Here is a 16,190-nt window from a genome sequence, read left to right on the forward strand (position 1 = left end):
GGCTGAAGGGTAGCACTCAGTATTGGTAATGCAGATTTCCCACCTGAAATCTGAGGTACTCACGGGAGGTCGGATGAATGGGGATGGAGTATAAGCCTCCTTGAGATCTAGAGAACATAACTAATCGTTCTGGTCTAGAAGGGGTAAAGAGACGCCAGGGACAACATGCAAAATTTTTCTTTGACTAAAAATTTGTCGAGAGCCCTGAGATCCAGAATGGGTCGCAGATCACCCGTCTTCTTTGGAACTAGGAAGTAACGGGAGTAAAACCCCCTGCTCTGCTGTTCAAAAGGAACTTCTTCGATGGCACGGAGATGAAGCAGAGCTTGAGCTTCCTGAAGAAGAAGAGCGGTCTGGGATGGATTGGAAGGATACTCTCTTGGAGGAAGCTCTGGTGGAACCTCAGTGAAATGGAGAGTATCCTTCCCTGATTATTGACAGCACCCAGAGGTCGGATGTAATGGTCTTCCATCACTGGTAAAAATGATGGAAACGACCGCCTATTGGGGGAAGAGAAGACAGAGGCAGAAAGATGGAGGTTATGCTCCGTTTTAAACAGTCAAAAAGGCTGCGCAGCCTTAGGCGCAGCAGAAGGCTGAGGTTTCTGTTGCTTCTGCTGCTGTTGTTTATTGGGAGGTGCTCGTGTGTAAGGAGCCGCCCTTAGAGTATTACGCCTATGGAAAACTGGAGTAGGGTGTGAAGGTTTTACAGAAGCTGGCTTTGGCTTTGGTCTGACAATGGAAGCAAAAGACTTTTCATGTTCAGACAATTTCTTAGTGACAGCCTCTATGGATTCATCAAAGAGGTCATTGCCCTCACAAGGAATGTTAGCCAGACAGTCCTGAAGATTAGGATCCATGTCAATGGTGCAAAGCCAGGCCAAGCGGCACATGGCTACAGAGAAAGCAGTAGCCCTAGCAGACAGTTCAAAGGCATCATAGGATAACTGGAAAAGATGCAATCTGAGTTGTGACAGAGTAGCAGTGACTTCTTAGAACTCACAATGGCTATGTTGATCCAGGTTCTGGAGAAAGCCTGGAAACATATCAATGAGGAACTTGAGATAAGTAACAAAGATAAAATTGTAGTTGAGGACTTTGCAGGACATCATAGCATTTTGATAAAGACAATGTCCAAACTTGCCCATGGTCTTACCCTCTTTTCCAGGAGGAACTGTAGCATAGACCCTGGAAGGATGGGTTCTTTTCAAAGAGGACTCCACAAGGAGGGATTGGTGAGATAACTGTGAATTCTCAAACCCTTTGCAATGTAGAGTTCTATACCTCGAGTCCAACTTGCCTGGAACAGCAAGTATAACATAAGGAGTCTCCAGACATCGTTTGAAAGTTTGAGACAAAAGCATATGAAGAGAAAGCTTAAGTGACTCTGCAGGAGGTTGAAGCAGATGCATGACCTCGAGATACTTCTTAGAGTATTTAGAACCAGCATCTAATTGAATTTCCAGGTCATCAGCCATCTGACGAAGGAAGTGAAGGAGAGCTGATCCACCAGGGCCCTGCCTCGAGAGGGACTCGATGACCTCGAGGCGCCTCGAATGGAGAACAAAGGCGAAGCCTCTCTGGAGAAGTGGCAATCCAAAGAATATGGAGACTTGGAGGAGGCAGTGGAAGCAGATGACTCCTCTGGGTCTGGAAGCGGTGACCTTGAACGAGGAGTAGGAGGCCTTGAAGAGCTGAAAGGTCTGGAATGAGGTCTGGATAAGGAAGGCTGCTCTTTGGAAGGAGACCTGCGTCTCGAAGAATGCCTCGATGAGGGCCTCGATAGACGACGAGAGTGGTGCCTGGAAGCAGGTCTCGAGTAGGATCGAGGAGACTTCGCTCTATGCCTGGAAACAGGCTGGTGAATGAATAGGGCTAGAAGCTGTAGACCGAAACTCAGTGGTTTGGATCGAGGAATCTCGAAGCACTCTCAAAGACTCTGCTCCTTGTATGGAGTGTAAGGATTCCTGTCGAGACACTCGCAAAGAATCTACTCCTTGCATCAAGTGTGTAGATGCCAGACTAGACACTCGCAAAGACTCTGCTCCTTGCATCAAGTGTGTAGATGCCAGACCAGACACTCGCAAAGACTCTGCTCCTTGCATAGAGTGTGAAGCTTCAGCTCGAGGCACAAGCAGGGACTCGACCTCGCGGGAGACTGCTGATTGCCCAGGCTGGATTACAGGAGGCATTGTCGAGGCAGAACCATATTTGCTCAGTAATTGAACAAATTGCTGCTCCAACATGGTCTAAAGAGAAGCCTTCAAATGTGGATCCGCGTCTGAAACTGGACCACTTGCTGAGGCTATAGGCTCCAAGGTGGAGATGTGCTTTGACTTGGAAGTCTTGGAGAGCTTGAGGGCCACCGCTGGAACCTTCTGCTCAGGTATCTGACCTGAGGGGAGCTCAGGGGAAGATAAAGCAGGTATGCTCAAGGCTAAAGACGATCCAAACGAGGATGGTATGATGAGACTCGAGGTCGGAGTCGTGGAAGGAGGAGTACCCTCGGTGGAAGGTGGGACCGAGGCAGCACTCGAGGTCGAAGGTGTCACTGAAGAATCCATCCTGAAGAATTTTTCCACTAAAACCCGACGACATTTAAGGGCTCGAAGTTGAAGAGTAGCACAGCGCTCGCACGACTTAGGACTATGGTTCGGCCCGAGGCACTCGAGGCACCAGCAGTGTGGATCCGAGAAAGAAATCGCACACTGCAGCCAAGTGGTCTGCCCTGCCAAGTCAGTCGACGAAGAAAAATAAAATAGTCTATTTTTTTTTTTTAAAGTAAAAGAAATAAACAACAGCGATTCGCAACTAAAAAGAACACAAACCATGGTAAGAGAAGGCACGAAGCGAACAAAGTTCAGCGCAGAACGTCAAAGTACAGACTTCTTGGCTCTGCGGAAAACTGAGAACTGAGGAGACTTGCCCTGTACTAGGCGGAAAGGCACTCGCGCATGCGCTGTGCGGCTGACTCAAAATTTCTGAAATTTCTACAAGCAAGTATGCTTGTGAGGCTGTCCGCATCAGGGCTCCATGGATGACGTCACCCATATGTGAGAATAGGCTGCCTGCTTGTCCTAGGATAAAGGAGATATTGATGCCTCTAAATAAGACTCTGGTGAGACCTCATTTAGATTATTGTGTATAATTCTGGAGGCCGCACCTTCAAAAAGATATAAAAAGGATGGATTCGATGCAGAAGAAGGCTACTAAAATGGTGTGGTTTTCATGTTAAGACATATGGGGACAGACTTAAAGATCTCAATCTGTATACTTTGGAGGAAAGGCGAGAGAGGGGAGATATGATAGAGACATTTAAATACCTATGAAATATAAATGTGCATGAGTCGAGTCTCTTTCATTTGAAAGGAAACTCTGCAATGAGAGGGCATAGGATGAAGTTAAGAGGTGATAGGCTCCAGAGTAATCTGAGGGAATACTTTTTTTTACAGAAAGGGTGGTAGATGTGTGGAACAGTCTCCCAGAAGAGGTGATGAAAACAGACTGTGTCTGAATTCAAGAGGGCCTCTCTCAGAGAGAGAAAGAGATAATGGTTACTGCGGATGGGCAGGCTAGATGGGCCATTTGGCCTTTATCTGCCGTCATGTTTCTATTTGTGCTCAAATCTTCCCATCTTAACCCATCTTTCAACACTGCAGTCATGAGCTGGGTAAATATTTTCACATATAGTCCTGCTTAGCTTGACCCATTTTCAACACTGCAATCAAATGCTAGGTCTCCACTGGGGAACCCCTTTCTCCAGCCCAGACTTGAAATCTTTCCTGAAATACCCAATACCTCTGTTCTGTTCTGTCAGAATGTTTTTAAACTTCCTGCTCTCGGCATGAGTCTTGTCCTCCTGGCCAGACAGAACAGTACCCCTGCTCTTAACATAATTCTGCTTCAGTGATGGAGAGTTCTTAAGGAAATCCAACCTTATACCATCCACTTCCTCAAAGACGTTTAAATCACATACATGCCATATATTCCTTGTATAGATGGCATTATAAAATTATCCTTCAAGTTTGAATTGTCAGCCATTACTAGCAAGCTTCAAACCAAAAACTGTATACCTTGACATTATTCTCAATCCTGCTCATGTGTCCCTCCTTGAGCTTCTTAAAGAGCCCAGACCCAACTCAACATGTTCAACTGAGTTAACAGTTTTTCCATTACCTGGAAGTGATTGCTGAGGCCTTTGTTGACTGTCAATTTCACCCCTTCCATTTGGACAGGATACAAATCTAAAGAAAATATACAGACACGGGGAATATTTTAGGAAAATCTGAGGGCTGTAGAATTGGATTCATGACATGGAGTTGAAGTTGGAGTCTGACTCGGTAAAAATGTACTGACTCAGAGGTTCAAAATTTAAAAACAAACAAACAAACTATATAATACATATGATAAATTTATATTTTGTCCTGATCTAAAAAACTAGTAAATATAATATATATTTACCAGTATTTTGGATCCAGGACAGTAGAAGTCTGAGTCAAAGTTAAAAAGTAGAAAAACAGAGGAGTTATCGGAGGTTAAGAACATACTGCCATACTGGGGCAAACTGAAGGTCCATCAAACCCAATATCCTGTCTCCAATAACAGCCAATCCAGGTCCCAAATACCTAACTAGATCCCGAGTAGTAGATCCCAACTCCACAGCACTGGAAAATCTTACAAAAACAGTCAAAATTGTGGAGCATAGCAGTTCACAAACCTGACTTGACCCAGCCTGTCAGATTTTCCAGATCACAGTGGAATCCTGAATACTCTTCCACTTGAGCTATGGATGGAACCCTCAGTATCTCATACCCCGGTGTCTCTCGTCCTCTCCGTCCCCCCCCCCCACACTCTTGATGCCTCTCCTCTTCTTCACCCCCCCTCCCGCTAGTGCCTCTCCTCTTCTTCACTCCCCCTCCTTCTAACCTCTCTGCCCCCTCAATATACCTCTTCAAAAAGTTTTCCGTTGCATCTTCCACCCCTGCTCGGCCTGCCTTGGCTCCATTCTGACGTCACTTTCTAGTCACGGGACCACGACATGATGTAAGAGGGGAGATGAAGCCAGCGCGAGCAAGGGGGGGGGTCCAGTGTTCTCCCTAGGGCCTTTTAGCCGGGCGCTCCGCCCAGCTAATTTAGATGACTGCCTAGCTGTCATCCGATCGCGAATCTAACTACTGCTCAACTTTAAAAAAATAAAACAAAAACTCACCGGCTTGGAGATTCCCACTTTAGCCCGTAGCAAACTCGTGCTCCGAGGCTCTTAAGTGTGCGTGCCAGCTTCCCTTCGAAACCGGAAGTTATGTCCGGGGGTGGGGGGGGGGGTAGAGAAGAGAAGGGAAGCCGGCACGCACACTTTACAGCCTCGGAGCACGAGTTCGCTGCTTAATATCTGATGACCATACTGCCTGAAGATATCCATCTAGAACATGCTCATAGAGCCTTGCAAGTGCCACGCGCTAACAGGCCGCCCTGTTTTTAAAACTTTAAAGTCAAGGAGGCTGGAGATCACGTGATGCTGTGAGCTGGTAGGCAGCACGCTGTACCGGCTCCTGAGCCCTGTTCCTCCTCTCGCTGAAAACGGAGAATAAACCCGCGTAATTTCTGCCTCCCGCTGTCAGCTCTGGTGCTAGATTTATATGGACAAGTTTCTGGCTAAATCCCCGATCGTGATGGCTTCAAAATCGGCGAAAAAAGATCGGGAAAAAGCAAAACCGAGCGAAGACAAAATGGCGGACGCGTCCCGAGCAACAAGCCCGACCTTTACCCCGGCTACGCTAGCGGACCTGGAGCAAGTAATCTTGCAGGCGCTGGGACCGCGAATGGAACTGATTTCCACTCAGTTGAACAGGCTGGAAACGCTCCTGGAAGATAATTCTAAACGTGTCACTGAATTGGAGACCCGGGTGTCAGCAGTAGAGGACGGGGCTTTGGCATTGGAAAATGAGGTGGCTACGCTCTCTACTCAATTGCGTTCCTGTCAGGACAAATTGGAGGACTTAGAGAACCGATCGCGCCGGGGAAACCTGAGATTTGTAGGTCTCCCGGAAACCATAGCGGAATCAGCACTCCTCTCGGTGGTGGAATCGTGGCTGGCTAGTATGCTGCCAATGCCGGCCTCATTGGGACCAGCCCGCTTTGAACGAGTGCATCGGGTGGGCGCCCGAGCTGGGACAGACCAGCGCCCTAGGGTAATTATCGGGAAGTTACATAATTATCGCCACAAAGTGGAGATACTTCGGGCGTACAGAGCAAACAGAGAATCGCTGATGTACGAGACCCACCCGGTGCGCATTGGACAGGACTACTCAGCTGCTCTAACAGACCGGCGCAAAGTTTTCTACCCTCTCTGTACCAAATTGGTAGAAAAGAAGCGGCGCTTCATGTTCATCTATCCGGCCATTTTAAAAATTCAGCACCAAGGGAAGTGGCACGTGTTTGACTCAGAGGCACTGGCAGGAGATTTTATTAATAGTATGGAGTCCTCCTCATCACCAGCCTGATTTGCATTGCCTGATGGGGACTTTGCTGGCGAGGATGGTAGATTTGCCTTTGAATTTTTCAACTTATCATACTAACTCTCTGGACTTGTTGAAATAATTGTTTGAGAGGACAGGGCCCTGACGGCCTCATAAGCGTGATTTTGCTTCCCTGGAACCAGGAAGGTTCTTGGCAAGCCAGGTTTCCTGTTGGGGGTTTGAGTGGGGGAGGGGGGGTTTGGGGATGTATGGGGGTACATTGGGAGGGGGAGTTATTGGGTTGAGGGAGGGTGGGCTATTGTACAGAGCTTTGTTTTTCTCCATTCCAGGGCATACTGTGGCTATCCACAATAATACTAGAGTGTTTTCTGAGTGTGTATTTGACAATGTTTTCCCTCTTGGGCCTGGCTGGGAGCCTGGGAGGGTTTTCCTGTGGCAAAGGACAGAGCGGTTCTCACTTTATGATCCATGAGAGCTAGAACTTTTAGAATATTATCTTGGAATGTGTGTGGAATAACATCCCCTGTAAAGAGAAGTAAAATATTACAGCGCCTTCAGCATCATAGAGCAGATTTGGCATGTCTCCAAGAGACCCGCTTGACTGACGCTGAACATGCTAAATTGCTGAAAGGTTGGGTGGGTCAGGTGTTTTCCACATCTTCACCGAATAAGAAGGCAGGGGTGGCCTTGTTAGTCCGTAGGGGGTTTCCGGGGAGGGTAGAGCAACTTTACCAAGACTCCATGGGGAGGATTCTATTGTGTAGAGTGACTATGTCCGAATGTACTTTTAACTTGCTGGTAGTCTATGCCCCCAACCAATACGAACACACTTTTTTCACATCTTTAGTTTCATTGGGGCTCAGGGACACGACACGCCCGTTAATTTTACTGGGAGACCTAAACCAGGTACTCGATCCCACACTGGATAGGACGGGTCCGGGTTCCTCTCAGACCTCTAGTCCCACAAGAGGTATTCCCTTCCTTTGCGATACATTGGATCTTATTGATCCATGGCGTTTGCTTCATACCACTGATAGGGACTTTACACATCAATCTCGGGCTCACAACACTTTTTCACGAATTGATTACATCCTGACTTCTACTGCTTCTTTTTCTCGGGTCCATTCAGCGGAGGTGGGCCCTTTGTCCGTTTCGGACCATTGCCCAATCTGGATTGATTTTTTGCAGGGTGACGACTCGACCGGAGGGGGGAACTGGAAATTCCCAACTTACTTGGCTTCCAGTTCTGACTTCCAAAAATACCTTGCCCAGAAATGGGAGGACTATGTAGAATTTAATTCTCAACATCTGGAAACACCACTTTTGTTTTGGGAAGCAGCGAAATCGGTCCTTAGGGGGGATATTATTTCCTATGTAGCGGCACAGCGAAAGCGTCTTTCCAGGGGCATTTTACATCTAGAGGGAGAGTATAGGAGGCTGAAACGTACATATATTGCACACCCTTCTTCCCTAGCCCGGGAAGCTATGGTGGCTGCACAGGTTGCATTGAACACATTATTGCATGAACGAGCTCTGAAATACCGCCATTACTCTAGGTTTCAATATTACAAATTTGGCAATAAATCGGGCCGACTACTGGCTGGCCTGACGAGACCTCGACGCTCTCCTCGTTACATTCCCAGCCTTGTGCTACCCTCGGGTAGGGAGGTGACCTCCACTGCTGATATCACACATAGTTTTTTGACATACTACAGGGACTTTTATGCTTCTAGAGACCCCCAGGGGGGTCCTGAGGTGGAGGATTATCTTACAGATGCTGGGGTTCCTCGTTTGACTTCGCCTGACAGACAGGCCCTGAATCGCCCGATTCAGGGCAAGGAACTTCAAACGGCGATAAAACAACTCAAATGTGGCACTTCCCCGGGCCCTGACGGGTTCTCCCCCGAGTTTTACCGCCTGCTTTCTGCTTCTCTTTGTGGCCCATTGGAGGCATATTACACTGCGGCGCTAACAAAGGGAAACTTTCCGGTGGGAGCTAATCATGCATTTATAACGTTGATCCCCAAACCGGGTAAACCTGGGACGGATCTTGAATCATATAGACCTATCTCGTTGATTAATGTAGATATTAAAATTCTTGACAAAATTTTAGCTAACCGATTGGCTGAACTGTTGCCTGCCCTGATTACCCCTGAACAAGTTGGTTTCGTACCTCACAGACACTAGGTTTTGAATGTTCGTAGACTGCTCACGGCACTACAGCGCTCACGGGATGTTGGTACTCAGGGAGTTTTGGTGGGCTTAGATGCAGCTAAAGCTTTTGATCAGGTGAACTGGGTCTACCTTTTTAGGGTACTTTCTTACATGGGGTTTGAGGGGTGGTTTTTAGACATGGTACACTTGCTTTACACAGACCCCACAGCGTGTGTATTGGTAAACAATTCCAGGTCACCTAATTTTTCTATAGCCCGGGGTACCCGACAAGGCAGTCCATTATCCCCTCTCTTATTTCTTTTATACTTGGACCCATTTATCCGCACACTTTTGAGGGATGATGTATTGCAGGGGTTACCGGAGGGACACACGCAACTACGGGTCCTGGCCTATGCTGACGATCTCTTGCTGACTCTGGGAAATCCTACTGTATCTCTCCCGAGAGCGTTGGATTTGCTGGACGAATTCAGTATGTACTCGGGCCTGACATTAAATAAACAAAAATCAATGGTATTGCCATTGTCCCCCGAGGTTCAGTCTCAGTGGCGGGGACCGTTTCCCTTGACCTGGGCCCCAGGTACTCTTGTATATTTGGGTGTTACTATATCCCCCGACCTTTCAGCATTGTATACCCTTAATATAGAGCCATTGGTCCACTCCACCTTACACAAATTGGAGAACTGGAGAGTATATCCCTTATCTTTGCTAGGGAAAATAGCATTATATAATATGGTTCTGGTGCCCCAATGGCTGTATATGTTTCAGATGCTTCCTGTGTTGTTAACAGCTAAACATGACAAACTAATTGGAAAATATTTACAAAAGTATTTATGGAATGGAAAGAGGGCACGTATGTCCTTGAAACATATGGCACGTCCTAAAGATCTGGGGGGCTTGGGATTGCGCAGCCTTCGGTTGTTGTCCCAGGCGTGCCAGATGAGACATATTAACGACTGGTTCCGTGGGACTCATTATTTTTCAGCCTCTCGACAAGAAATTATGCTTTGTGCTCCCTTTCATTTTAGCTACCTGCTCCATGCACAGAGTCTTCCTCCACGGACTTCCTCTGCAAGAGATCTCTTCTTGCGACCCATGCGCCAAGTCTGGAAACTTCTTTGCCATCAACTCCATATCCCGCCCCAAGTAACTCCTTATTTGCCTCTGCGGGGTAATGGGGGATTTCCTTCAGGGCTCACTCCTACTCCAACCAGTGTATGGTCTGCTGATGCCAATTTGTACATTTTTCAACTGGTCAACTCGGATGGATCCGTGAAACCTTTTGCCGATCTTCAGCGGGACCACGGCTGGAGAGCGTGCGATTGGCTCTCATACCTTCAACTATCTTCATATATACGTACCTTGTCCCAGGATTTTCTTACTGATCGTTGGATGGAGTCCATCTCGGAGGCCTTGAGTTTGTCGGCGCAGGTACTGATCCCGATGAGATTCCATTATCGGCACCTTCAGGAGAGTATGGGCGAGCTTTCCTATGAGAACTATGCCACTAAATGGTCCTTGGAGCTGGCTTGTGTGGTTACATCCCCCATGATTAAGAGAGCGATTTCTGCGACAGCTCGAGTGACGCTTAATGCATTATTGATTGAAATGAACTACAAATTTCTGCTGCGTCTCTATCGCTCCCCCTCTTATATGTTTCGGGCAAAAATGTGTACTTCAGCTCAGTGCCTTAAATGTTCTCATTCTCCTGCAACTCTTGGGCATCAGTTTTGGACCTGTGTGAAGGTGCAAACATTTTGGCAACAGCTTCAAAGGCATATCCGAAGTATGTGGACCTACAATTTTGCATTTAGTCCAGTTATGCTGTTCACGTTGGACAGCCTCAAACCCGCCTCCCCGAGAGGGTTTAGGAGCTTTATGGCACGTGCAGTGTTGATGGGGAAGAAAGTGATCCTGCACTGCTGGATTTCCTCTGAATCCCCTACTTTATCTCACTGGCGCACTTTGATGTTACAGCAGGCTTCCATGGACCGCCTACGAATTTCTTCGTTGGATACGTCACTTGGTCGGACTTTTCGTCTATGCTGGGAACCCTTTTGGCTAACGTTGACCCCTAGAGCTCGAAGTCATCTGCTTAACGCCTGACTATTACACTGACTTAATTTCTGGAATGGGGAATGTATTTCTTGTCTTGTATTGTAAATTTCTGGTTAATTGGGTAGGGTGGGATGGGGGGGTGGATGGAGGGGGTTTATGGCTGATGGTGAAGTTCGGAAGATTGCTGGTATTCATGTATTTCTGTGAACACCATGTTCTCTTATAGTGTAAGGTAATTTTTTGAAAACCAATAAAGAAATATTGAAAAAAAAAAAAAGTCAAGGAGGCTGTCATGGCTAAAGCTCGGGTGCAATCGCCTCTTCAGTGGAAAAATTATGACCGGCTTGGCGTCAGTCACTTTAAGGCGGAGAGTGGACTTAACACCAGTCTTGAAGTACTTGCGAAAAAAGGCGATTCGCTATCGCTGGCACCATCCATTCGCACTATTATTTCAACTGAAAGGAACTTTGAAAACAGTGCATTTCATGGAGGATGCGATCCAGATTTGGGGTCCAGGAATCGTCGGCGGGTGGTGGCCTTTGAGATTTCCATCTTTTGAACCACCGTGGCTGGCTTGCACGTCCGGCCTCAGAGCACAGACCATCAGAAGGGAGCCAGCTTGATGGACAGCTTTACAGGACCTTTTTGGCTGTTACTCCTGTTCTGGAATTAATGTCAGGGATATGCTTCTATTTTTCCTGATGTGTGTTTGAGTTGAGATCGTGTGGTGTTTTGTGGTTATTGAGTGTAGCGGAGTGGATGGCTGGATGTTAGTTTTTACTTTCATACCGTTAGGTTGCATTTAAGGTTGGTGGGGAGCGGGGATTGGCCACCATGTAGTGGGATATTTCCAGTAAATTGTTGATTGGGAGTAGGTGGGGTGGGGGTGGGGAGCTCAGTATTTTTGTTTTCATTTGGCTCTCAGGGTCTTCAGATATTGAGGAGGGGTTTTGTTGAAGGTCTCTCTTTTTTTTTTTTAAAGTACAGAGGGTGGAGGGTATTAAAAGAAGTGCTAGATTGGGCAGGGGAGAGAGCTTATGGGGCCAGAAACAGAGGACAGACAGAGAGATGGTGGGCAGTGGTCTGAAGGGAGAGAAGTTGTTCCAGGGGTGGGGTGGAGGAAGAGGGAAAGAAATACTTGAAGAAAGAACTTTTGGGAAGAGAAAGGGAGAAATGGTAGACCTGGGGGAACAAGGCAGGGGGAGAGATGGGGTGGGACGCAGATGGGAAGAGACAGGGAGAGAAGATGGATCTGGGGATGGAAGGGAAGTAGTGATAAATTTAAGGCCTGTGTATGGAAGGCAAAGAGATGCAGCAACTCTTTTTTTTTTTTCCTTCATTTCATTGTTCAGCATCAAGGGGGGAAGGAAGAAAAAAAACAGAAAAGAGGGAGCAAAATGTTGGACCATGGGGATAAGGAAGAGAGATGGACCCATGGGAGAGCAGGAGGAAAGAGAGCTAGGATAAGAAAGGGGATGGAAAGAAAGGGACAGGGAGTTATAGCCTGACCAATAGAGAGAGGGAAGGGGATTCTGAAAGTGGTGAACCATGTGAATGAGGTCAAAAGAGAGATGATGATAAGATGCGTGAGAGAGCAGTGAGTACATAGTAGAAATGTGGTAATGGGGAGTAGATAGCAGGAAATAAGAGGCTGGGAAAGGAGTGAGATGGGAAATGGGAGAGCTAGGGACAGAGAAGATTGAGAATTGAGAGGTAGCTGAACATTTAAAAAGAAGAAGGGTGAGAAAGAAAGCAAGATTTTAGTGGACAGAGACAAAAAAGAAAAGAAAAAGTTAAAGCTGAAAGGGAAAATCAATATGTTGGAGACAAGCATAAGGAGGAAATGAAACACGAGGAGAAAAAAAATGAACAGCAGCCACTGGAAAGAGAATTAGTTGAAGATAGACAAAAAACAGAAAGAGAAACTGGGACCAAGATGATGGAAAAACAAAATATCCAGACAAGGTAGAAAAAATTGTTTTATTTTGAATTTATTAACTAGAATATGTTATCTTTGGGATATGTGCATCACAATTATTTTTGTAGTCAGTGGCGTAGTCATATACAGCTTATTTGGGGGAGGGACTGGAGCCCAAAATTAGTGGATGAGCACCAAAGTTTCTTCCCATCTGAGTGCAATTTACAAATACTTGAGCTATTGGGGATTCCCAAGCCCTGCCACCTGAAGACATCTTCCTCCAGTCTGGCAACCCAAAATCTCCAAGCTTTGCAGCCAATGGCAATATCCTCAAGCTGCCACTGTTTTCATGCATGCAGGAAAGCCAAGGTTGGGGGAAGGGCAGGGAGGATGGAAGGCAGCAGCTCTGCAATATTGTTGCCAGCTGCAGAACTTGGGAAGTTGGAGGGGAGGAGGTGGCCATCAGTTGGTGAGGCTTGGGGATCTCTACTAGCTACAGCAGGGAGATGTTCATTTTGAGGGAGCCTAAGCTCAAAATGGGAGGCCCAAAAAAGCAGTAATATTTACCCTGACTGAACGATCCTCCACCTGCACCATTGACAACTGATGCAGCATCCCCGCTCTGAAGAGATTCATCGTAGCTGTAATAGAAGTGAATGGGAAAATCAGGAGCAGGCATCCCTGTTCATTAGTCGGGATGCGGAAGCCTGTGGCTGCTCCCACTGTCAGCGGTGCACGTGGAGGATCACTCAGTCAGGGTATGTGTTGCTTTTTTGGGTTACTCTCCACAGTGTCCCTTTAATGAAGGTTTATTATTAGATACGTACATCTTCTATATTAATGATTGCAAATTTGGGACCTGCTCAGCCTTTTTTTTTTTTTGCTCATCAGCTAGTGTTAGTGTTTGTGCGGCCCCAGATTTTTTTCGTCCCATGTGGCCCAGGGAAGCCAAAAGGTTGGACACTGCTGCCCTATTCCTTCACCATGAGCAGGGAGAGGTAATTTTCATAGTGTTCCAGGCCATGCACCAACCCTATTCCCCACTCCTACTCCTTCACCGTAAGCAGCGAGGGGTAATTTGCAAAGCACCAAATTTGAACCACCAAATTTCCCCGTCCTGCCCCACCTGGCTACTTTTTCGTGCCACCCGGCTGGAAAAAATTTCTGGGGAGAACACTGGGGTCAGAGACACTGTTCATGACAGCAAACTTTTCAACAAGTATGTGGGTCGGGGGGATCATTCTTTCTTGTGAGGGGGAATAGCCCCCCCCATGTGGTCAGGTACGTGAGGAGATGCAAGGGGGCATTGAGGGAGCTCTCATAATTTGGCAGTGTAGGAGGGGGTAGAGCCCCCCCATAAGAGGTCAGGCGATTCATCGTGGCCAAGTCAGCAATAAAATGGCTGTGCTGAATCAGCTGTATGAATAATCCTAGAAATAATCTTACGAAATGGCTCCCTGAAAGAGATAGTTTGTAACTCAAGAGACTTGTCTTATTGAGGTAAATCGCTACCATGAACACCGTCTTGATTGTCAGATCTAAGAAAGAAGCCTCCTGTAAGGGCTCATATGGAGCCCTACCGAGACCTTGCAAAACGATATTAAAATTCCAGTATGGGGACTGTAAGCGCACTGGAGGATTTAACCTGAAAGCCCCTTTAAAGAATCTTCCCACATTTGGGTAAAAGGCCAGAAATGCCCTCTCTCCCTGAGCTCGGAAACATGAAAAGGCCTGCTACATCTGACCGACAGGCCTTTCTCAAGACCCTCTTGCAAAAATTCCAGAACTACAAAGATTAGGGCTTGTAAGGGCTCCGCATTGATGTTAGCACACCACTGTTGGAAAGTCTTCCTGGCCTTAGCATAGGCCACCACTATCGAGGTTGTCTTGACTCTAAACAGAGTGGAAACAACCACTGCTAAATTCAAATCTGACCTTAAAACCTCTCTTTTCAAAGATGCTTATGAGGTATAGACCTGGAGCTTGATTTCAGATATACCACATACCCTTTTGTTTTTCCCCGCCACCAATGATTTCATTATTTTAGGAAGCAATGTAATTCTATTCGTCTCCCTTTTATATCCTGTGACATTTCCCTCATTGTATTATATTTTAATTCTATACGTCAGATCCCCCCTGTTATAAATTACTTTAGCTTTGTATTCTGTAAACTGCTTAGGATAGATACGTAGTATATCAAGCTTAAATAAACTTCAAACTTGACCTCCAAATATCCCTTATCAGGGCAGCCCACTCAAAAACCATGCCGTAAGCCCAAAGTATTCCAGATTCTCTATGAGAATCAGACTCTGAGTCAGGAGGATCTGTCTGAACAGTCAACCTGAGACCTTCTTCTCTCTGTAGACAAAACTATGTTTGTGCAGGTGCCACTAGGAAAAGCAGGCCTGGATGACTCACAGGGGAAACACATACAAGAGCCCCTTCTCCAACCACGGCTGAACCAACATGTCCAACCCTGATCGATTTTCAGAGGGTTGTGATTGTGAGGAGCTAGCTAAAATAAAGGTAGACAAAGCAATGGGGCTGGATGGTCTACATATGAGGGTGCTGAAGGAACTTAGGGAAGTTCTGGTGGATCCGCTGACTGACCTTTTCAATGAGTCTCTAGAGTCAGGAGTAGTGCCAGAAGACACAAGGGTGGATGTGGTCCCTCACCACAAAGAAGTAGGGAATTACAGGCCAGTAAGTCTTACTTCTATGGTAAGCAAATTAATGGAAACAATTTTACAACAGATAATGATGAAGTTTCTGGAATCTGGTGGATTACAAGACCAGAAGCAACACGGATTCACTAGAGGTAGATACATGGAACAGTCTCCCAGAAGAGGTGGTGGAAACAGACTGTGTCTGAATTCAAGAAAGCATGGTATAGGCATGTGGGATCTCTTAGAGCAGTGTTTCTCAACCTTTTCAAGCCAAGTACCCCCTAAGCCAGTGGTCTCAAACTCAAACCCTTTGCGGGGCCACATTTTGGATTTGTAGGTACTTGGAGGGCCGCAGAAAAAATAGTTAATGTCTTATTAAAGAAATGACAATTTTGCATGAGGTAAAACTCTTTATAGTTTATAAAACTTTCCTTTAACAGTTAAAAGGAAAGATATATAAACTATAAAGAGTTTTACCTTATGCAAAATTGTCATTTCTTTAATAAGACATTAACTATTTTTTCTGCGGCCCTCCAAGTACTCCATTTTTTCTGCAGCCTTCACATTTAAAGTTTAATATCTTTTCTTTCTCAAAACTGACACATTTCAATCACTATATTGAAAATAAAATCATTTTCCCTACCTTTGTTGGCTGGTGACTTTATTTTTCTGTGCTTTTAACTATGTTTCCAGGGCCTTCTTGTCCTTTGACTGTTTTTCTCTCCATCTTCACTTTCTGCCTTGCATCCATCTTTGGCATTAACTTAATATTCAATTTTTCTGCTTTCTTTTCAAAATCTACGTTTCCATGTCTTACCTTCCCTTCCTATCTCTCTCTTCTTCCGTCCTATTTCCATGGTCTGAAATCTCTTTCCTTCCTTTCTCTCCCTCCCTCCTTCCT

The 16,190-nt window shown here is 46.2% G+C and overlaps 1 protein-coding gene across 3 annotated transcripts in view; it reads right to left on the bottom strand.

Annotated features, from left to right (window-relative positions):
• The window catches only part of TOMM40 (translocase of outer mitochondrial membrane 40), a 138,908-nt gene that overhangs the window by 83,711 nt on the left and 39,007 nt on the right, over positions 1–16,190 (bottom strand). For all 3 annotated transcript variants that reach the window (XM_033914232.1, XM_033914231.1, XM_033914233.1), the window contains exon 3: positions 4,176–4,243. In XM_033914232.1, the coding sequence (XP_033770123.1) occupies positions 4,176–4,243 (68 nt within the window). The remainder of the gene's footprint in view (positions 1–4,175; positions 4,244–16,190) is intronic.

This window comes from Geotrypetes seraphini, chromosome 11 (genome assembly GCF_902459505.1).
Source record: "Geotrypetes seraphini chromosome 11, aGeoSer1.1, whole genome shotgun sequence".
Classification (NCBI taxonomy): domain Eukaryota; kingdom Metazoa; phylum Chordata; class Amphibia; order Gymnophiona; family Dermophiidae; genus Geotrypetes; species Geotrypetes seraphini.